Source organism: Bradysia coprophila, unplaced genomic scaffold (genome assembly GCF_014529535.1).
Source record: "Bradysia coprophila strain Holo2 unplaced genomic scaffold, BU_Bcop_v1 contig_138, whole genome shotgun sequence".
In the NCBI taxonomy this organism is placed as follows: Eukaryota; Metazoa; Arthropoda; class Insecta; order Diptera; family Sciaridae; genus Bradysia; species Bradysia coprophila.
Window position 1 is genome coordinate 8,885,041 of NW_023503409.1, and position 22,341 is coordinate 8,907,381.

A 22,341-nucleotide genomic window follows, 5' to 3' on the forward strand; every position below is an offset into this window, starting at 1 on the left:
TCCGCCCGTAACTAACCACAATATCCCAAGTTAGTCATCTTATCAATGAGTACAAAGAAACAGGTGAACGCAGGAAGATCTTTATTTGAATATGTAGTTTGACCATGTATATCGTAGTTCGTCGGATTGTACGTCAGTTGAGGGTTAGTCTATGTGTGCTGTCCTTACCACTTACCTGGTTGGCCTAGCGTAATCTAGGATGCATAGAAATTGAAAAACATCGTTCATTGGGAGTCTGAAAAATTTCATGAAATTTCTGTGGCAAGCGATAGATGATTTCTTTAACAAAATCGGATTGAAACAATAATATTAATCGTGTTCATCCAACTTTACCACTGCTTGTATCGTTACAAGCGTTACAATCGTTAAAACCTTCGGACAATACTCTTTAAAATTCCGATTCAATGCTTTGATTCAATCAATTTGTACTGCAACTTAATTCATTCGCTAATTACTAGCGGAAATATATTTTTTCCCGGGGTTTTTCCACTTACCCAGTCATCATTCACCCATTCGTTTGGCTTGATAAATCTTGTGTGTTTCTGACGTGACCATCCTATTCCGATTTACTCTCTCACTTAAAAACTAATTGCAAAAATTTGCGTCTAATTCGCCAAATGTTTTGCTTTCATTAGTCGACGCAACGCAATTATCTCAATTGTCTCAACAAAAAAAAAACCCATCCAAAAACAATCCACAAAGTTCCAACCTTTATTTATATCTTTCCATAAATACAAATAAGTTGAGTTATTATCTACAGTTCAATGATGATTAAGATCATAATACAATTCACCGAATCCTCCTTTTTTGTCGTTCCATCTCACCTGAAAATGAAGTCATCATTAGCCATAAATAGCGAACAGAATTAAGCCGCGAAACTAACTCTCTTTTGAAATGTACCATTTTTCGGCACAGACAATTCATGCTGCTCAATATAGTGGTTTTCATTCCCTTTACCAACACCAGCATTGTAAGCACCATCGTTAATGGCATTAGCATATCTTGTTTTTTGTTAATGAGTTTATTAAGTGGAACCACCGAACATGCAAAATTAATGGGAGAAAAAACATTTGGTTAATGAGCTGGTAAAATTGGTCAAAATTATTCAATCGGTTTTTTGGTTCTTAATGTGCTGATGAAGTTGTAGAGCTGACTGATTGATCGACTATAATCAATCCATCGAGTATAATTTCCCATATCAAAAACCAGTGAAGTCAAAGATTTTTTTACAAATCTGCTGACACTAACAGTATTGAAGAAGATTTGCTAATCGTAATGATGATATGCCAGGGCCTATTTTTGGACAGTTTATTTGTTTATTAGGCCGAAAACACACGAGTAATTTTGTCTTGCTGAAATCGACAATGAAGTGTTTTCCATTGTCTAGCGTATGCTCGAAATCGGTTTACAATGGAAAAACAAGACGAAATTACTCGTGTGTTTTTGGCCTTAGCAAATTTCGGAAAATTTTAGCAAATTTAGCAAATCAATTTTTCAAAAATGGGCTCTGGGTATGCTTGTCGTTTGCAAAATAATTATTGGGTGCGAATAGTCTCTTTGTACATTTGCTATAACTTGCACTAAACTACAACCAATAAACTAAACAAAAGTTTACTTTTCCCTGATGACGATTGTCTTTCATGTCTTTCTTTTCGTATCTCTCCTCCCATCCTCGATCATTTTCCATGACATGACCGTATTCTAGTAAATGAGGACTCAATTTTGAAGTGAAAATGTCCCTAAAGTCGAAAGGGTGGATCTTTTATAAAATTTTATGTTCGGAAACACCGGACAAAACAAAGATAAATTCGATAAAAATTCGGAACGAAATAAACTCACTGGAAGTAATGTCGTTGCATTGGGATGATGTTTTTATGTTTCTTTTCACCTCCGTCCGTTTTTTCCGTTCCTCTTGCGTCGCCTCTTGCATCTCCTCTTTCATCGGTTTTTCTCGCTTCCTGATAGTTGCTGCGATTATTTCGTCTGTCTTTGTAATTATCCATCCTTGCTACGGAAACCACTCGTCGGCTTTCTTGCGGATAGTTAGTGTAACGATCATACAAAAAATTGCTTTTCACACTCGACGAATGTAAATTTTTATTCCTCGGTCTGCGACGCGCCGAATTCGGTGGTTTTGTCGTCGTTGTAACTGTTTCGGTTGATTCTGTTGATTCATAGTGATTGTCGTCACGATCGAACGTATCATAGTCCAAATAACGGGCTGTTGTCTCGTATCGATTTCTTTCAGTCTCATCCTCGTAGTTGTGATGATACCTAGGCTTATATCTGTACGACTCGAAGTGCGGTTCTTCGTATAAATCCTCGTCCAAATTTGGTGTCGCCACGTATCCATATTCGCGGTTGGTTATGGTTTCAGTAAATGGTTCTTCTGTTACGGTCGTTGTAGTTGGTGGTAAGGTCGTTGTCGTTGTCGATGTTGTCGTTGATGACGTTGTTTTGGTTTTTTTTCTGGATTTCTTCGACCCTTCTTTCTTCCTCAAAGTATCGAAGGCCTTGCGATATTTATTCAAGGAGTCAAAATAAGCGAGGCCCAGTGGGAACAAGGAATTTATTTTTGGTTTTTTTGTCGTCACGAGCTTCACTGGCGGTTTTTTAATTTTCTGTGTCGTTGTTTCGATAGGAATTGTCTCAAGGAACGGTGGAACGGTCGTTTGAATTAACGGCTCAGCCCTGGGAAAATCGAGGAACTCGTTTTGTGGATAATTCGTTGTTGGTTCGGGTGATTGGTTCGATTCCTTCTCCTGTACATTACTGTTTGCGTTGGACAACACTGCTGTGTAATTTATGCTTCGCGGTTTCAAAATGTATGCGTCAAAGTTTAGAAAATCGAATTGATTCGTTGGCCTTGCTATCGCATTCTCTGTCGGTTTCGGTGAAAACAATTTTTGCGGATAGACCACTGGATTGCTCAGGACGAATATGGTCTTGTTTCTCTGTGACTTCTTGGTCGTCCTTGGCTTTGCGTCCGTTTTGTTATAGTTAACATTTTTCAATTTTAAAATTCGTTTTTGATTGGGCTTTGCGTCGTCAGCCAGCGATAGCACAAACAAACTAGTAACATAGATTAGCACCACAACCGACACATTCATAATTTTTACAAAGACAGAAAATTAATTTCACTTCTTTTATTGTTTAGATAAGTGGAAGTCCCAGCGACTTTCTTCGTATAACCGCTTTCAATGTACTGATTGATTTTGTGCTGTTAACGTGAATTTTATATTGATAAATTTCAATTCGATTCAATCGCCAATCGGACAATGAGCAATGTCACGGTTCTCTGTGGTAACAAACGAGTGTTGTAGATTTATATGAAAGAAAGAAATATGAAAACTGTATCGACAATTGTTTCAACTGTGGATTTTTGCCACAGTCGGTGATAGGAAATGGAACAGTATCTATTATGCGACGTTACGATTGGGAAACAATGAGATTAATTGACTAGTGAATTTGAGCAGGAAGTTGTAGGTAGGTTAATATCCATTATACGTTCACACCGTTCAGGTTACATAAAAAATGTTAAGGAAATTTTTGCGAAGTACAGAAATGGTCTTCGATTGTTGTTTGTTTTGATCTATTTGTTTTTTTTTAGTTAAAACATTTATTGATTGTTTTATTGTCTGTCCCCACATCCATTGTTCCGATGTTTGTGGTTCACCAGAAATTTCATTGAAACGTCCAGCGATTGTAAATTTAGGTATATCGCTTTGATATATCAAATATCGATCGATGCAACTAATCCGTCAAATCCATTTATAATTTGAAATTGATTGGCTTAACACTCTAGTACACAATTTCATGATTGTTAGAAAACAAACATTTTGAAATGTTTCTTGTTTGCTCTGGAAAGGGCCGCGTATATTGGTGTCGGACAGTCGCACTCAACTAGCTCTTCGCAGAGAAATATATTTCACAGTGCGAGGTAAATTATTGGGTAAGAAATACCGAGGATTCCTTTATACAGGGAGAGAAAATTGAAATTCGACATGTTTTCTAAGTTGGGAGTTGTTGTGGTTTGTAATTGATTCCACAAGAATTTCGTTGAACAAATGAAAATCTAGATTTTTATTTCGTGAATTTTGATTAGGCACTGTGAGCACAACGATGACACTAAAATAAAAAATCTAGATTTTCGTTTTCTAAACAAGCTTCCAGAGCAGAAAGTATGTCGAGTCGCTGTGTTTATTTTCCATAAAGTAAGTGAATAGTGGATGGTGTCTCCGAATTTATTCGTTGTTTACAGTCTCGGAATTTTAAGAAGTAACAATTAAGATGAGTACATAGTTCGTAAAAAATCTACGAAAAATGCCTGAAAATTGATGTTCGGTCCACAAGTTGCAAAATGCGTGAAAAATGGGCTAAATCACAGTCCAAAGTTAATAATTTACATTTTATTGGAATACAAACTATTGGTATCTTTGGCGAAAATAATTACCAATAGCGCTGAGTTTGGATGCTAATAAAATGTAAATTGTTAAGTCTGGACTGTGATTAAACACATTTTTCACGCATTTTACAACTTGTGATACGAACATCATTTTTCATGCCTTTTGCATGCATTTTTCACCAAACTATGTTTTCGCCTTTGCAATCTAATCGACGCTACTCATTCCACATGCACGTTGGTAGCGACATTTTTACGTATGTATATGTATTATAACATGTAAATCGCATGTGGAACGAATAACTTCGATTGGATTGTAATTGTTGACAATGTAACTTCGTATAATTCGTATAATTCTTCCACTAGATCTGTTTTTAACAGAATATTATCACGTTGAACGGAAAGTTTTCTGATTTATATGATTTGGAATTTAGGTAGACCCAAGACTTACAAATTAAAACTCAAAATTTATTCCACAGAATTGCAAAGATTGAAAATTTTTTTGGTCCAGCTCATGGAAAACAACTTGATATCTCCGAAAACTCCGATAAATTTGAGTAAAAAAAATATTTTCGGATTTAAACTTTGAGGCACATTAAAGAGGAACTGCAAGTAAGGTATTTGATTGAGAGTAACAGCAGCACAACCCTGACTGTGAGTTGCTTGTGGAAACTTATTTGCAAAGAAAATAATAGCACAACTCTCTGTTCTTAAGAACAGTAAGTTCGGTCAGTTACGTTTGTCAGTCTTTAGTCCATCGATCTATTCATTTCATTTTGACGATAACTTTCTGTTTTTAGTAGATTGACGCGAACAATCACCAGGTATAAAACTTTATGTTCGTTATTTTCAGAACCGTTAAATACCGTTAGGATGAAATTGCAGCCATACAAATGCTATTGGATTATAAATTATGTACAGCAAACGGTCAAGTCAACGGAAAACTATCAATCCTACTTTAATACAATTCCGTTGAAATTGAAAAATCTTTCAACATAAAACTCAACTCAATGTCTTACCCCTTCCTCTACATTTTTCAAATCATATATGTGTCGCAGATGCAGATGTTCTTATCCATTTATATAACGAGCCATCGGACCCCTAATTTCCAAGTTGTACATGCACTTTCTTAGAAAAGAGGCGTGGCCAACCGGCACTGAAATTCTTTTTGCTATTTATTGGCTTATCGTTTTACATAGGAACGGATTTATGTTTCCTTATGTAGGCCAGCGTCGCCTTTTAAATTTTAAATGTCGTTTTTGATGTTTTTAAAAGCCAGTTCTACTTCCTATTCGAAGCAGGTCAAAGTCACTTTAGAAAAGAAATTCGATTTTGTTTTTGACTTCGGTTAATTTTGTGAAGTTTTTCTGTGCTTGGAAAATGATTTTCCCTATCGAAACGACAGTGTCCGGTGAGTGAGATTGTGCTGAAATAAAAATTTACGACAAAAATAAGTAGACATCCGTGCTATATATTCACAAACTAAACTTTATTCGTCAACTCAAATGAATTTAACATAATTGTTAGGTAGAATGTATTCAGAGTGTTAAAGTAGGTTCGGAGTAAAATTTAGTTCTCTACAACATCCATGAATTCCATTCGTCAAATGGAATTGGTTTCGTTCGTTTATAGAATTCACATCTGGTTCGGTTTTTGTTTTTGTTAAGAACAAGAAAAAAATAAAAATTAATTTTTAAAAAATACAGTGTCTACGCCTACAAGAGCAGCCTTCACATTGAAACGCAAAAAGTTAACGTAACGAAAGATAATTGACTAATTAGGAAATGCTTAAACAGTCAAAAAGAAAAAAAAAGAAAAATTATTTTACAAGGTCGCAGACCACGAACTCCACCATGTTCAACAGATTCCAGCCATTTATTCTGGTTCATTCATTCGGAGTCTTGCGAAATCTTCAAAGACAATATTGTCATCATCATCGGCATAATGAGAATTTTCGTATCGATGTCTCTCAATCGATTTCATTTTCTTCATTGCATTCACTCGTTCACGCTCAACGGTTCCGGGTGCTGGGTGCATCAATTTAAATGGAACGTCGGTTGTTAGTTCGCCACCGAGTGTGCCGCAGTTCAATTTGATGCGTACGGAGTACGAAATGACAATACCCATAGCGTCGGATGGACATTTACCATCACCGACCAATGTTGATGAGGCAAGATTCACATCTTCGTCCTTTAGATGACCATCGAGGGCGATTCCTGTTGAACGAATTTGTTAATTTTGACAGGTTCGAAGGTCAAACATTGTGTTCCAAACCTCTACGATCTTTGTTGCTTGAAGCAAGAGGAACCAAGAAGAATGTTTTCGAGAAATTGGCACCTGGTGTAATGGGGCATCCTTCGCGAGTTTCAAGTGAGGCAACATGTTTGCTGAATTGAGCATTGACCATTGTTACCTGATATCAATGATTTTCATAAGAAAAATGACAAAATCCGACAACAAACCATCGAAATTCACCTCACAGTGTTGAACTGCAAAGCATTTAATGTTCTTCACAGTTTTACGTGAATTGTTTGTGATGACAACCGTAGCTGCAACCTTCTCTCCATGATAGTAGATTTCTCGGTCAAGAGTAACTTCCAAGTTGATTTTTCCTTGAGAGAATGTAAATCCTTTGCTAACCAATGAACTGGGAAGGCGACGACCTCTGGTAGCTGGGGCATATTGAAGCTGTTCACATAACAATTTTAAAATCAAAACTTTCACACACTTTCAATCCAACCAATACCTTCTTAATAGTCAAGCTGACTTGGCTACGCTTATGTCCCTTATCTTCTTCAGTTTCGCCAACGTAACATTTAATGGTATAGTCAACACCCAATGGTTTTCCCTCATCTTCTTCGCCAGCTTGAAGAGTTACTGAGCTGGGAGATGTTTGTGGAAATTGGAACGTAAAGGGGAAAGCATTTTGACCCAGTTTCTTAACCAATCGTTCTTGCAATGGTGTCATTTCCATTTTCTGATTGATCATTGGCACGATTTGTTCACGAGCCAAGACCATCTCCTTGGAGAATTTGACACCCATAACTTCATCGTCTTCCTTTCCATATCGATATGTGGTAATCAGTTGACCGTAAACCTTTCGTCCTTTTAAGTAGTCACTGTCCACAACCACGACACCATCAATGGGATCACAATAGTCCAAATGGTCGATGAAATCACGTTTTCCCAAGTAGAAAGTAACCTGAGCGACGATTCAATTTTGCACAAAATTCATTTGATGTAATTGGACCGTACGTGTGGGGGGAACAAATCAATTTGAAAAATTAACGAATAAATTTACCTTTCCATTGGGGGTAGTCTTCTTGAAGACTTTTACAGCCACAACCATGATTAAGCTAAGTATTGGCAACATTTTTGGAACTGAGATTGTTTCGGAATTTGAGTGAATGAAGAGGAAATCGTAGGAAAAATATTTTCGATTTCTGTTTCGTTACTGGAAAACCTACCAGACAGAAGTGCGAAGTTATTGTCATTTACACTGACTTTTTATATGGTCGTCAAGCATGTGGAAGGTTTCGCAAATGAAATTAAACAAAATTGTAAACGGATCATAGGCTTAGTTTGTGTGTGGGGTAGGTTAATTTTAGATTTAAGCACGTTGGTACGACAGAAAAAAAAAACATTGTAACCTACTGAAACGATTGTTGGTAGTACGGGAAAGTACGGTAAAAGAAAAACATTGCCACCTACTGAAACGATCCTCTTTAGTACGGGAAAGGTTCATTCCAAAATGCAGTGACAACAAGATAGTTTGCATTCAAACACAAAATGTTTTAATTAAAATTAGGGATTACATATACTTACACTGTACAATCATTCAATGTTTTAATTGAATAGGCTGCTCAATAAAATCGAAACAAATACAAAAAGAGCCGACATTTTAGTAGACACTGATGTGCTCCGTTGATTCCGTTGATTAGTCGGATGCAATATCCAGTCAGTAAATTCACTAACTGAGTGATAGCGCAGTGATGCACGACCATTGTTGGTGTTGCATGTTGCATTGTTGATCAAAAATCCTGTCACCACTGATTCGTTTCCGTCGCAAGTGACTGGGGAACCGGTCATCGCATTACACGAATGGTGAAAAACTGTAGGATGACTCGTACAGAACGCTTGTGGATGATTGGGATCACAGAATTGTGGCCCATTGACATTTATTGGATCGCCGCGAGTAAATCCAATATTTGTAGGTCCCCATCCGAATAGTTGACATGAGCTGTTCTGCTGTAGATTTCCGAGTGTTCGTGGAACAATTCTTTGGTCAAACGTGCCGATAATCTGCGAAATGATTTTTAACAATTTTGCTTATTTGCTTGTCTACATCACAGTGGAGACTTACTTCAATGATCGCAACATTGTTTTCAAATAGGTTTTCCTGGCTGAAATACGGATGGATGAAGATCTGAGATGTCCAGTCTTTATTGGAAAATCAAAAAAAATAAAATTCAGTTCTGCAAAGCTCAAAATCTCTTACAAGTTGAGGACGATGATGAAGATCCTTGAACGATTCTCGTTTGTACCAGGAGTTCGACATGCAATGACGAATCAATCGTAGCACAAGTAGCTGTTGTTAATACACGATTTGACGCAATGACTGTTCCAAAACATCGAGGAATTGAGGTTTCGTTTCGTTCCAATACCGTCACAATAAAATTTACAGCCTTGCGTTCAGGAAGCTCCGGTCCCAAAACTCCTACAATCCAATCACGAAAATCACGGATTGAATGATAATTTAACATTGCTGGACCAGTGTCTGTGCTGCATCCTCCATCAGTAGTCACAAAACCTGCTACGGTCATATCAGTTCCACATGTGAGCGGTGAACCTTGCATTGCGTCACAAGTTGAATGATTGACCGAAGCGAAAACTGTGCAATAGCTCTGTGGATAATTTGGATCACAAGCAACTGGACCATTAACCATAACCGCATCTCTTCGCGGATCTAATAGCTCTCCTCCCCATCCGAATAAGTTGCACGATATAGATGTTGATAAGCTACCGAGTGACCTTGGGGCAAATCCCAAATGAGGATTTAACTTGAATGTATCTGTCTGAAATGGTTCCTCTGTTCATTAGGTCGTTAGTTGTTGGGCCTTTTCTAAATGTTGAATTTACCGTCACGATTGCAGCGTTATTAGTATATTGATTTTGGTCGTAGAATGGGTGGATGATCACTCCTCCGGCAGGCTGTAGCCCTGAACCTGAAAATTCATTTGGTAAAAATTTTGATTTTGTTGACTGTACTCATTCTACTTGAAAAGTTTCCGCCCTCGGGGACCAATGTCATTGTTCTTATATTGACTGCAATTTCAGTTGGTGATTGAACAATTACACAACTGGCTGTACATAGAATATGTGTCTCAGATATTAGCGTTCCCGCACAACGAATGACGGTCTCATTCAGAAGCGGTTGCTTGAAATGACCCAATTGTACTATAAATCTTGACTCCAGTGCTTGACCGTAACAATTATGTGTCAAGGTCAGCAATCCGATTACCAACAAAAGCGTGAATTTAATCGACATTATTTCCCGTATATCACGTCGTGATATTGATGTGAAATTGGCAAACTGTTATATTATTGAATGTGATGGTCGAACTTGCTTTTACGCTTTTTGTTTGTTTTTACACACCACAATCCATGGCAACGACCTTAAAAATAATTTAAAGAATAGATTAGATAAAAATTGTGTGCAATGACGCGATGTGATGATTTCGCCGGCACTTATCATCTTTCGTGGGAATATAATTTCCTTCCTGAAAAATATTTTGACAATTTTCATGTTTCATTGGTCATGGTTTCGAACTTAAAATGCACTCAGCTTGTTATTAATACCACAATATCGAAACAAAAATTGTAATTAGATAAACATAAATATCGCGTAAACAAATTATACCTTAAAAGTGGAGACGGTTTCAATTATATCGACCACATTCTGATTCGAATAATCTAAATATTGGTCGTGAAAATCTAAAACGATCGTCAAGGTCGCAACTTATTATGACATGAAAAAAATGACATCACTTAGAAAAAACAAGAATAGACCGGCCGGGTGAGGTCTTTTTTCTTTTCTCAGAATAAATCATAAAATAATTTAATTTCGCGTAATAGGTTTTAACATCCTGATTTCGAGTTTATACATCCAGTCTCGTCAAATAGTTAAAACCTAAAAAATATTTTATGCGAATGATCAATGCCAGAAATTCTTTAACTGGAAAAAATTCCACTCGCTCCTCTCGCGTCTTATAATCTTGAATATATCCTTGGGAATTTCACAACACATAAAATAGTGTGACGTTTTAAGACCCATTTTCTCGCAGGAAAAAAAATCAAATATGAGAAAATTCGATAGAGTAGAAATTAGTCCTTATTTGAATAACATTCGGCGTGGTGGTATCCACTGACAAAAGCATATTTTTACGATTTGAATGTCTAGTTGTATACAGTTGTATATTAGAACTCTTGACTTTCAACACGAATTCCAATGTGGACTGGACATAGTGCATGGAAAAGTTATCTCGTTGGAAATCTACTTTTCGTCCTCTTTTTCAAAAATGGTTACCTATTTATTCAATAACTACCAATTTGTGCTAATTTTATTTTTGGAACAGATGGAACTTGGATATACGGACAGATAAAGTGTCCATAATAAGATTATTTTTCCAAAGGAAAAAAGACCTAAAAACTAACCAGCATGAAGTTGTTTGAACGATTTCATAACATTAGTGTCGATCTCATGCAGAATATTCACTTATTTGAATTTTTGAGCAGAATCGCCGTTCAGCCAAGTGTAGCATGCTTCTAGCGTTTTTCGCTTATAAACCAATCCGATTCGACATCCAGTATTTTCACTTCATTAAAATCTGGTTCGTGATGAATAACATTGTCTGGACAAGGCCTGACTAGAGCAGCCAGGATTGAATCTTGATCTAAAATCGTAGTATTTTGTCTAACCAATATAAAACTTGAAACACTCTTTGCATTTGATCCTGTATACGATTTCTTTCCGAATCATCGTTGGGGTTTTCGTTTTCATGTTCGAGTAAATGTTCTCGTTTCTGTTTTCGGTGCTGATCTTAAGCGAGGGTTAATCTTCTTCATTTGGTTCATTGAAATGAACGACAAACTTATCGTTGAATTTTATGTGTCAGTTCAGGAATGTAAAGAACAGACCTGTATATATAGAGTACAGGGTAGCAGAAGTAGTTGACGAGGAATTGTTAATACCACTTTTACAATAGGGCAAACTAAAATCGATTTTTGAAATACAGTCGCGGAATTTTGAAAACCGACACATTTTCTATTTCGTCGTTTAGTTGTTTTTCGTGAATCTTGCATGTATTTTTATATGGAGAAATGAGAAATTCAAGTAAAACACAGAAACAGAAAATGTGTCGGTTTTCAAAATTCCGTGTGTGTACGATTAACTCAGATTGACCAATGACGACATTCAAATAAAATTTTCTTTCTGTGTTATTTTGCAACCCTTAGGCAAGACGTCAACATTTCTGATGTACTACATTTTCCTAAATTTGGAACTAACTTTGGTTCTTATGCCGATAACTACTTAACGAATGCAATTTCTGTAAGTGCAGTGAAACACTTTCACCGACCATCAAAACAAGTCCTGGTCCAATGAACCAACTTTAGTTATTTTTCCGCCCTAATCGATATGTGGTACTCGTTAATTTTCCGTACGAATAGCTGAGTTTAGTAACAAAGTTTAGTATCTGGATGAGTTAAGTCTATTCAGGGCATTATCTTCCCACATAGCCATCGGATATAAACAACCAATTTTATAGTGGGATTCCTATGTTATGTTCATTACTCATATTTCCATTCCAGCCTCAAATCAAATCAAACTGGCTTAAACGATCATAAAGAAATATTTTTATTGCCTATCCACCCGGAATATTGTTGTTACACGTACATTTCCCACCCGCGGAAAGCGATCGTTACATGTGGGAACTTTTTCATTACATCACAAGTGAAGGAATACTCATATGAAAATTCATTACATATCAGGAGATTTTCATTACATACCAGCAGAATTTCATTACTTATCAGCAAAAATGTATCACATAAAATATTCTTTAACACTGAAATCGAAACAATGCTCGCGATGTTATTTTAGTTTTAATATCACAAACTTTGTCACTTGAATTAAGTGCACACCAATCTAAGCAAATTCATTAAAAACTTTCGAAAAAAAAATACAAAAATAAGTGACGGCCATTTTGTCTATAGCCATAATTTCAATTTTTTCAACTTCGACGAACACCTATGGCCAAACAATTTTAATTTTTGCATTTTTCACTTATTTTCAAAAACAATCAACACTTTTATCTTTATTATCATGTATTCACTTCACTTCACAGCAAAATTTATTGTAACACCACCAAAATCGACAAATATTACGCAAAATATGAATCTAGCACTTCACAAAAACAAAACAGTCGAAGTAGTTTGTCAACATGTCATCAAAACAGTAGTGTTGCCAGTGATGCTTTCGGGATTAATGTTAAGAAGAAGTGTGAGCCAATTTCATGAGCAGACTAGATTCGTTTATAAACGTTTCAATGCAACAACAGATTTTTTTTGTTGGTTTTTTGCTATCGGTATTTTTTATGTTTATTATTAGTCTGGCAGTGAATGAAATAGCGCGACATAAATGTTGTGAAATTATACATTAATTTAGAATAATCTTTTGATATTCAAGAATCTGCTAGTGTCTTCTTGAACACTTTTGGTTTTGAACTGTCAGGTTCTTGGGTGGAAAAATGTACTCGTAACAACAATATTCCGGGTGAATAGGCAATAAAACAGCATACATTGGATGCTGCTTGGTAGTTCATTACACTCGGAATCAATTTTATGAACTCACGAACTCACTCGTGTGGTTTTAAGCAACTCGCTTTGGAAACGGTTATTTTGACTCGTGTAGTTGCATACCTCGCCTTCGGCTCGGATATGCAAACTCTACACTTGTCAAAATAACCGTTTCCAAAGCTTGTTGCTTAAAACCACACGAGTGAGTTCGGCTAGTATCACAAAATTGATCCCTCATGTAATGAACTACCTCCGCAGCATCCAATGTAATCTACTATTATTCGCTTTTTGTATGATGACGTAAGGAAAAATGGGTAAATTTGTGAAATTGACCTATATTTTAGACTAATTTTACACAAAAACCAATTAAAATAAATAATTCTTGGGTATAAACCAATAAAATCTCATTTATAACCAATTTCAGTTCATTTTCAGCAATATTGTAGAACAAAACATCCGAAAATTTTATAAAATGTTCAGAATAGTCCAAAGAGGTTTTTAAGCCACTTTCCGCAAAAATTTGGTCATACGGACTTTCGATATGACGGTTTAAAGTCAAAATTTTTTTCAGGGAAGTCGATTTTTTCATGAAATTTTGACTTTGAAGAGTCATTTCTGGCGGGCAAAAATATTTGTTTCTTGTGTTTAAGTGTTTTTGGATACTTTGGAGTATCTAGAATGAGGTAAAAATAAATTTGAAACACAAAATTTCGAAACTCGGATTTTGGTAGAACAACCAAAAAATGCTTGCACTTAACCTCAATTTTTTCGGTTTTTATCACTTTTCTCAAAATGCTCAAGTGGGATCGAGTGGGACTTTTGGGATATTGTATAGGTCCCTACGGACCACCGAATACCGAAAATATTAGCTTGTTACTAATTTTTGCAAGCTCAAAATCTAATGTGCCCATACTAATAAACCTGCTCCGAAAGATTCAAAAATGCAGTGACAACAAGAATTTGTATTCAAGCACAAAATGTTTTAATTGACTAGGCTGTTCAATAAAATCGAAACAAATACGAAAAATGCCGACACTTTAGTAGAGACTGACGTGCTCCGTTCATTAGTCGGATTCAATATCCAGTCAGTAAATTCACCAACTGAGTGATAGCGCAGCGATGCTTGACCAATGTTGCTGTTGCATGTTGCATTGTTGATCAAAAATCCTGTCACCACTGATTCGTTTCCTCCGCAAGTGACTGGGGAACCAGTCATCGCATTACACGAATAGTGAAAGATTGTTGGATGCATCGTGCAGAACGCTTGTGGATTCTTATTGGGTTCACATAATTGCGGCCCATTCACATTTATTGGATCGCCGCGAGTAAATCCAATATCTGTAGGACCCCATCCGAATAGTTGGCATGAACTGTTGTGCTGTAGATTTCCGAGCGTTCGTGGAACAATTCTTTGGTCAAACGTACCGCTAATCTGCGAAATGAGTTTCAACAATTTTACTAGATCTACACCGCAGGGAAAACTTACTTCAATGACCGCAACATTGTTTTCGAGTGGGTTTTCCTCGCTATAATAAGGGTGGATGTAGATCTGAGATGTCGCGACTTTTGAAGAAAAAATTAAATTAAAATTTTGCTCACCAATGTTAAAACACAAAATCTCTTACAATTAGTGGACGATGACGTAGATCCTTGAACGATTCTCGTTTGTACCAGGAGTTCGACATGCAATGACGAATCAATCGTAGCACAAGTAGCTGTTGTTAATACACGATTTGACGCAATGACTGTTCCGAAACATCGAGGAATTGAGGTTTCGTTTCGTTCCAATACCGTCACAATAAAATTTACAGCGTCGCGTGCAGGAAGCTCCGGTCCAAAAACGCCTACAATCCAATCACGAAAATCACGGATTGAATGATAATTTAGCATTGTTCGACCAGTGTCTGTGCTGCATCCTCCATCAGTAGTCACAAAACCTGCTACGGTGATATCATCATTTCCACATGTGAGCGGTGAACCCTGCATTGCATCACAAGTTGAATGACTGACCGAATCGAAAACTGTGCAATAACTCTGAGGATAATTTGGATCACAAGCAACTGGGCCGGTAACCATGACTGCATCTCTTCGCGGATCTAATAGCTCTCCTCCCCATCCGAATAAGTTGCACGGCGTAGATGTTGATAAGCTTCCGAGTGATCTTGGGGCAAATCCCAAATGCGGATTTAACCTTAATACATTTGTCTGAAATGGTTCCTCAGTTCGTTAGGTCATCCGTTATTAGACCTTTTCTAAATGTTCAATTTACCCACCGTCACGATTGCAGCATTGTTAGCGTATTGATTGTGGTCGTAGAATGGGTGGATGAACACTCCAGTGGCAGGCACTAGCGTTGAACCTGTAAATTGATTTTGTTAAAATTTTGACTTTGTTGAAGTCACTGTACACATTGTACTTGAAGTATTTCCACCCTCTGGTACCAATGTCACTACTTTTATATTGACGGCAATTTCAGCTGGTGATTGAACAATTACACAACTGGCTGTACATAGAATATGTGTCTCAGATATTAGTGTTCCCGCACAACGAATGACGGTCTGATTCAGAAACGGTTGCGTGAAATGACCCAATTGTACTATAAATCTTGACTCCAGTGCTTGACCGTAACAATTATGTGTCAAGGTCAGCAATCCGATTACCAACAAAAGCGTGAGTTTAGGCGGCATTATAACCCGTGTTTTATGTCGTGATATTGATGTAAATTGGCAGACTGTTATTGAATGTAGTTGTCGTACTTGCTTTTATGTTATTAATTTGTTTTTACACACCACAATCCATGGCAACGACATAAAAAATAATTTTAAGATTAGATTAGATAAACATTGTGTGCAATGACGCAATGTGACGATTTCGTCGGTACTTATCATCTTTCGTGCGAATACAATTTCCTTCCTGAAAATATTTTGACAATTTCCATGATTCATTTTGGTCACGTTTTCGAACTTAAAATGCACTGAAGTTGCACCGACGGGCTTTTTAACCTGTTACGACTATTCATCTGTTATCTATAACGACGACAAAAATAACGACAAGCTCTGTGTAATGTTGTCCTTTATATAGTAAAATACATGTTGAAAAAATTGAAGTACAAGATTTGAAATAAACCGATTAAAAATACTTTGATCTTGATCGATGGAAGTAATAGACCCGATAATGGTCCTGGTCATATGCTTGCCGTCTGTAACAGGTTTACTTACTTTCCTTTACTATGGAACATTAGCAAACAGACCATTTTTGCAATAAGGCAAACGAAAATCGATAAATGAAATACAATGTAACTTATAATGACCAATGACGACATTCAAGTAAAATTTTCTTTTTCGTATTTTGCAACCCTTAGGCAAGACGTCAACATTTATCATGCCAGAAAGACATGGGTACGGGGTCAAATTCTCCGTAAATAATCCTAATCTTTTGATTGTCGCTACGAGTCAACAATTTGGTCGAAAAGGAAGTGGAACTTTGTTCCTGCTAAAACAATTGCCAAACAACGAAATAATCTGCTTACAAAGCTATGAATGGGCTGATGCTTTGTTTGATGCTGTAAGTTTAACTCAACAATTTTCTTTCATCCAATCATTCAACGTTCTCCGTCAAAGGATTGGTGTAACGGTGAACTAATATGTACGGCATCTGGTGATGGTAGTATTCAATTGTGGAATAGCAGCGACGCCTCGTCGACCACTCCAGCGATGTGCTATAAGGAACACTCTGAAGAAGTCTACTCCGTAGACTGTAAGAAAAACGACGTCGGAAGGATAATTAGCTCGAGTTGGGATTGTACTGTCAAGCTATGGGACATTTTGTATTCCAAAACTTTGAGTACCTACAGCGATCATTCGCAGCTAGTGTATCAGTCAAAGTTTTCACCCAACCACAGAGATGTATTTGCTAGCGTGAGTGGCGATGGATGCTTAAAATTTTGGAATACCAACTGTTCCACTGCTATGATAACTGTACAAACAAACAGTCCAGAGGTATTTTTTGATCAATTCGTCCGTAGCCGAAACAAGAACTCAATTCATTTCAATTTTTAAAGGTTCTGACATGCGACTGGAATCCGACCAATCCTAACGTCGTTGCAACCGGTGGCTCAGAAGGACTGTTGAAACTCTGGGACATTCGACATTATTCAGTGCCACTTTTACAGGTTTTTTCAGGTTGCACAGCAATACGCAAAATTCGGTATTCGCCACATAACAGCGATCTGCTGGCGTCGGTAAGCTATGATGGTATGACAAGAATTTGGAACTTAAGTCAACCACTCGATCCGGCTGAAAGTATTCAAAATCATACCGACAGTGCGTTCGGCTTGGATTGGAATCCGTTCCGAAATAATCAGTTGGTTGATTGTGGATGGGATTCGTTTGTAGAAGTGTTTTCGTCGAAAGTTGCAGGAATTTCTAATTGAGAACTATTGCTACGGATTGGAATAACGCCACAGTACTGCGAGGTAAGGATGTCTGAGAAGGTCAACACATCGTGTGATGCGGTCAGGTATGATTTGTGAAATTTCTAACTTTTGCAATTATCAATTATGACGCAAGCGGTGTGCTGGAATCGGTGTCATCAATGTATGATTTTCACAAACAGTGAAACAGATGCTTATAAAGGTGGCAACTGTGCGAAAGACCATTTTTCATCATATATTTCCTTACATTAATCGAGCGGGAACATACGAAGCCTATGGCTCTACCATGTCTCTTCCTCTTGTACGAATATAAAGTATTCTCATCAAAGCATGTTATTGTTCAAAAACCCACATTTCTCATCATATTAATCTTATGTGCTGACTACTGACCCCATAATACTGCAAGCAAATGACATACACGAAGGGTTATTGTAAAATTCAACCAGTTGAACCATTTGCATGTATACATAAGCGCCCGAATAATATTTCCGCATTCTTACCTGTTGAATCGTAACATGGTCATCACCACCATATCATTACCGGTCAAACTGGTTTTCGCCAAAATGCTGAAACCCTTTTTTTTCCTTCAATATAGTCTTGTCTTATGTAAATAATTCTCACACACAGCTTTTTAATCGAATATAAGAAAGGGGTTGAAGTCATGAGTGCACTTACCTCTGTTTTTATTATTTCCAAACACAAGTTCCCAGAGAGTGACCTTTTTGAATAAGACAGAACCGGTTATGGACAGTGTCTTATTAAATGATTTTTAAAAACGATGAAGCAGCGGAAGATAAAATTTATGTCGCAACCATGTCCTATTCATCTACGAACGGATAAGAAACGTAAGCCAAAAATTTTCATTTGATTTGGATAATTTTTCCCAAATTCAATTCGTGATTTTGCATAAATTAAGTGAGAAATGCTCAAATCCTTTTCCTTAAACTCAACTAATTTCGGTAATACACCAGAAACTTAAATATTATTTCTTCAACCCTTCTGCGTACAGTACATATGCCAACCTTTTATTCATATCCAAAGACGAAACATTTATTATGCAAAAATCTACCCCTTTTTGGTCGAACCGTGTCTCTGTTAAATAATAAAAGGACATTTTAGGTCATCCAAAACGAGTTTTTTTTAATATATTGACCCTTTTCGACTGATTTAAATGATTGTTTGGTTTGGTCTCGGCTGTATATATGATGTGATGGCATTTGAAAGGGTCACGAAAAAAGTGGACTGGCCAGTTTTCATGAGAATTTTTTAAGTTTTTGAATAATTCTTTTGATTGTCGTGACGTGAAAATACATATGACAACGATATGAGGGTAGTCCATGGTATATAGTTTAGATGATATATGCGTGCATTTAGTTCAATGGAACATTATGCAAAAGGCTACATAAAGAACACAGAGAAGGAAACAAATTATTTTGAACTTATTGTGATGCAAGATGATCGTATCTGCTCAATTTCAAATTTGGATAAGGTTACGAACGTTTCAGTGCTGCGCTCTAAATTGATAAAATCGCCGGTATAATGTTTCGTGTGATATTTTGTCATCATATCTCAATATTTCGACATTTGACCTTTTTCTTTGGCAATGAACTCAGTTAAACATTTCATTTAAACTTGTTGAATATTTGTGTCTGTTGCTTTGAAAATAGTTTTTACGCTAACGACTTTTGTTAGACTAAAAGATCCTTCAGAAGTAGGTCGACAACATTTTTAATATAAAATTTTCAATGGAAATGCATCGTATCGCATCAATCGTTGGGATTGATTTCATTCAAACATTGAGAAATGTTCAAGCTGCCTGTCTGATGACCATTGCGGGTACGAAACAATGAAGAATGTGGTACGCTTTTCATCCGATGTGATCCAAGAGTTTAAGTAGTCAAACTAATTTTTTTTTGATTAAACACAGCCAACGACTTTTACTATAACTGGTATATAAGTGACCTTAGATTGACCACCGAATCTGAAAGCACACTCTACCAGGAAACATCGACCCTAAGAGTATGAATGCCTAATGTTATATTGTTAATTGTTACATGGAAAATAAACTTTTTTACATCATTTTGGCATACAATTTTCATTGGTTTTTTCTAATTGCTCCAATTACATTGATTTGCTGCCCATTGACTTAACTAAACTGATCTACTTGACAGACTTTTATTTAAATTTCTTTTCAACACAAACAACTTTACTACTTTTCTTACGTGCCCTGATACTCTGTGACTATTTTTGAGGAAACATTTTCCCATTTTTTCCAAGATTTTTCCATATTTTTCTATAATTTTCTTAGATTTTCGCAAAAAAAGTTTTTGGGAAAATTAAGGAAAATTGGTGAAAATTCATGAAAATTATGGGAAAATGTTTTTCCAAAAGTAGTTCCTAGAACGTACAGATCTGTGTGCCTCGCGACATTTTGAGTCCTTCATAACCCCCACGGACTTTCATTGATGCTGTTTGACCTAGATTAGGGCATGCCAGACAAAACAAAATCCGGGAAATGGCAGTTTCTTGTCGTGATGACCCCACGACTCGAAACGGGTGCCATTAGACGCCTACAGATCCCAATGAACCAAATACACTTTGCCAGACAAAAATTTTCTGAATTTTCTGATCTAGGTCCAAAAAAGTAAAAAAAAATATTTTCGTGTCCTCACGTTCATCAGCGGCCAATAGCATCAATGAAAGTCCGTGGGGTTATGAGGGACTCAAAATGTCGCGGGGCAATTGCTTGACAATTGTCTGAGATGTGTAACTTTTTAAATCAACACATCTAATTATGGAAAATGCAACGATTTTTATAAAATTCAATTTGTCGCTACAAAACATGACTAATTCTACAGCTCGGCCGAATGTAGTCACAATAAGTAAAGGTGTTCATGCCGATCAACTTTTTTTTTCAAAAATCATAAATATGAGTCTGTAGCTTCATTTAATCCAAAATCGGTGGATTAGAGAAAGGTAGAACCATTTCTATCCTCGAAAAATTTAGCTCTTCGAGGATTAAAACTTTCACGGAGCATCCTCAAAAATGTTGGACAAAGATTAAAAATTCAAAATAAAATTGGAGTCTCATCTTCATGTCAACCAAAACTTGCTAATATGTCACTTCCGATCTAAATTCCGTTAAAAAAATTGATGCAAAATCTAATACTTCATTAGTTTCAAAATACTCAAATTCGAGTGTTCATCAGACCACATTACCCAAATAATGCTCATTGTTTATTTATGTCGTCGCTGTGTTAACATAGCCTGTTTTACCATCGATCCACGAACAATAATAATCACACCGTGTCCATTCTGTTAATTATATTTATTTTTAATAAACAACGAGGCATATAATAATTGAAACAACTTCTCTCTTTCTTTTATCTAATGACATTATTTAAGTAATTCGTGTATTTCATTGTCTATTCATAATAATAAAACAACTAAATTTAAATGGTGTGTGTTTATAATATAATCGTATTAAGGGCTAGGCAGCACAAAAACACAAAACGAAAAGACAAAAAAAAATAAGATTTTTAATTGTAACGTTAACTTAGTAATACCATTAAAATTTTAGTGATTTAAGAAATGTTAGGAAAACTATGAGGATTAATCGATCATAAATTGGCTGAATTAGTACGTTCCTTTAGTAGATTTAAATATAAATTTGAAGTTAACCCGCCATTGTTCCTCGATGGAAACGATTGTGTTTTATCACGATGATAAGGGATAAAATCTTGGCACTTTTTGTTAGACTAATCCATTTATGGCATCTCTGAGTCAGGCTTAAACCTACTCGGCTTCCTTTGAGAAATGGGCGCGTTGAATTAAAATATTTCATGTGCAGATTGAATAGGGGGTTATTGGCGACATATTTTAGATAATTGATTTTCGTTGGACATTTCAAGAACTCCCAAGTACTAAATGCATTTTTATTGTTTCAACAATTTTGAACGGAGAACATTGACGGAAAAACAATCGATTCTGATGATGGCCAATTCATTCAAAATGAATAAAATTAAACGAAAAGAGGATAAGATGAACGTTTTTCTTTAAAAAACCTCTGCTACAACATCAACTCGATGATTATACTGATCTCTATTTCATTGTTTGTGTTTTTAATTAATTATCATTATTTTATTACCATCAATAGATTAGCGCTGTATGATAGATATGTATATTTGAATTCGACAAAATGTCAACTAATTATTAATGTGAAATCTTAAGTTCATCGAAACACACAAATTGTCATAAAACGAACGGCTGCAATCGATGTTCATTTGGCAAAATGTATTTCGTTGATGTTTCCTCTACTCATTATTCATCGAAATAATTGATTATTATATTTACAAATAGCTACGCTAAACTACTTGCTGATATTACACAGAGATATATCATAATAATATATAGGCACATGGTTATAGGCTCGTTTACATCGACATTATGTGAAAATAACATCGATATGATTGGATGATGATTAAGGTGTTTGACTTATATATCCTTCAAATAATTAAAATCGAAAAACAAAATTGACTAGATAATGAGCTCGTTCCAGTTTTGTTAAGAGTGAGGGGGTCAAAAAAAAATAATCAAAATTCGGTTCACGACTTTAATTGTTACGTCAACGAGTTCATCCGAAATCGATGATTTT

The 22,341-nt window shown here is 36.2% G+C and overlaps 4 protein-coding genes across 7 annotated transcripts; 1 reads left to right on the forward strand and 3 right to left on the reverse strand.

Moving 5' to 3' along the window:
- Nucleotides 1-693: 693 nt before the first annotated feature.
- LOC119073955 lies at nt 694-3,362 on the reverse strand. Of its 3 annotated transcripts, none has more exons than XM_037179843.1 (3): nt 1,840-3,361; nt 884-1,001; nt 694-824 (listed from the first exon to the last, which is right to left on the reverse strand). In XM_037179843.1, the coding sequence occupies exons 1-3, from the start codon at nt 3,108-3,110 to the stop codon at nt 762-764; spliced, it is 1,452 nt and encodes a 483-aa protein (XP_037035738.1). In that variant the 5' UTR covers nt 3,111-3,361; the 3' UTR covers nt 694-761. The 3 variants fall into 3 exon arrangements, with proteins under 3 accessions (XP_037035738.1, XP_037035737.1, XP_037035739.1); XM_037179842.1 differs by lacking the exon at nt 884-1,001 and adding an exon at nt 1,616-1,739 and having other exon boundaries at nt 700-824; nt 1,840-3,362; XM_037179844.1 differs by lacking the exon at nt 884-1,001 and having other exon boundaries at nt 703-824; nt 1,840-3,362.
- A 2,508-nt stretch (nt 3,363-5,870) lies between these two features.
- Nucleotides 5,871-7,891, reverse strand: LOC119073956 (arrestin homolog). Its single transcript, XM_037179845.1, has 5 exons — nt 7,704-7,891; nt 7,149-7,604; nt 6,878-7,090; nt 6,677-6,815; nt 5,871-6,618 (listed from the first exon to the last, which is right to left on the reverse strand). The coding sequence occupies exons 1-5, from the start codon at nt 7,773-7,775 to the stop codon at nt 6,278-6,280; spliced, it is 1,221 nt and encodes a 406-aa protein (XP_037035740.1). The 5' UTR covers nt 7,776-7,891; the 3' UTR covers nt 5,871-6,277.
- A 147-nt stretch (nt 7,892-8,038) lies between these two features.
- LOC119073957 (peroxisomal targeting signal 2 receptor) lies at nt 8,039-19,742 on the forward strand. 2 transcript variants are annotated; one of them, XR_005087122.1, is made up of 6 exons: nt 8,039-8,088; nt 16,617-16,819; nt 16,876-17,253; nt 17,316-17,773; nt 19,397-19,545; nt 19,615-19,742. XR_005087122.1 is itself a non-coding variant. In XM_037179846.1 (4 exons), exons 2-4 carry the CDS (start codon nt 16,637-16,639, stop codon nt 17,685-17,687), a joined length of 933 nt encoding a protein of 310 aa, XP_037035741.1. In that variant the 5' UTR covers nt 8,039-8,088; nt 16,617-16,636; the 3' UTR covers nt 17,688-18,173. The 2 variants fall into 2 exon arrangements, 1 of the variants encoding a protein (XP_037035741.1); XM_037179846.1 differs by lacking the exons at nt 19,397-19,545; nt 19,615-19,742 and having other exon boundaries at nt 17,316-18,173.
- Nucleotides 8,249-16,096, reverse strand: LOC119073217. Its single transcript, XM_037178527.1, has 5 exons — nt 15,672-16,096; nt 15,529-15,614; nt 14,881-15,460; nt 14,742-14,818; nt 8,249-8,704 (listed from the first exon to the last, which is right to left on the reverse strand). Exons 1-5 carry the CDS (start codon nt 15,940-15,942, stop codon nt 8,249-8,251), a joined length of 1,470 nt encoding a protein of 489 aa, XP_037034422.1. The 5' UTR covers nt 15,943-16,096.
- Nucleotides 19,743-22,341: the final 2,599 nt, after the last annotated feature.

Coding starts and splice junctions, on each gene's coding strand:
- LOC119073956 (XM_037179845.1), bottom strand. CDS start 7,775: ATGTTGCCAATACTTAGCTTAATCATGGTTGTGGCTGTAAAAGTCTTC. Junction 7,091..7,148: donor TCAGCTTGACTATTAAGAAG/GTATTGGTTGGA, acceptor TTATGTGAACAG/CTTCAATATGCCCCAGCTAC. Junction 6,816..6,877: donor TTGCAGTTCAACACTGTGAG/GTGAATTTCGAT, acceptor CATTGATATCAG/GTAACAATGGTCAATGCTCA.
- LOC119073955 (XM_037179842.1), bottom strand. CDS start 3,110: ATGAATGTGTCGGTTGTGGTGCTAATCTATGTTACTAGTTTGTTTGTG. Junction 1,740..1,839: donor ATGCAACGACATTACTTCCA/GTGAGTTTATTT, acceptor TTTCGACTTTAG/GGACATTTTCACTTCAAAAT. Junction 825..1,615: donor ACAATCGTCATCAGGGAAAA/GTAAACTTTTGT, acceptor CTTCATTTTCAG/GTGAGATGGAACGACAAAAA.
- LOC119073957 (XM_037179846.1), top strand. CDS start 16,637: ATGCCAGAAAGACATGGGTACGGGGTCAAATTCTCCGTAAATAATCCT. Junction 16,820..16,875: donor CTGATGCTTTGTTTGATGCT/GTAAGTTTAACT, acceptor TCTCCGTCAAAG/GATTGGTGTAACGGTGAACT. Junction 17,254..17,315: donor TACAAACAAACAGTCCAGAG/GTATTTTTTGAT, acceptor CAATTTTTAAAG/GTTCTGACATGCGACTGGAA.
- LOC119073217 (XM_037178527.1), bottom strand. CDS start 15,942: ATGCCGCCTAAACTCACGCTTTTGTTGGTAATCGGATTGCTGACCTTG. Junction 15,615..15,671: donor AGAGGGTGGAAATACTTCAA/GTACAATGTGTA, acceptor ATCAATTTACAG/GTTCAACGCTAGTGCCTGCC. Junction 8,705..14,741: donor ACAATGTTGCGGTCATTGAA/GTAAGTTTTCCC, acceptor ATCATTTCGCAG/ATTATCGGCACGTTTGACCA.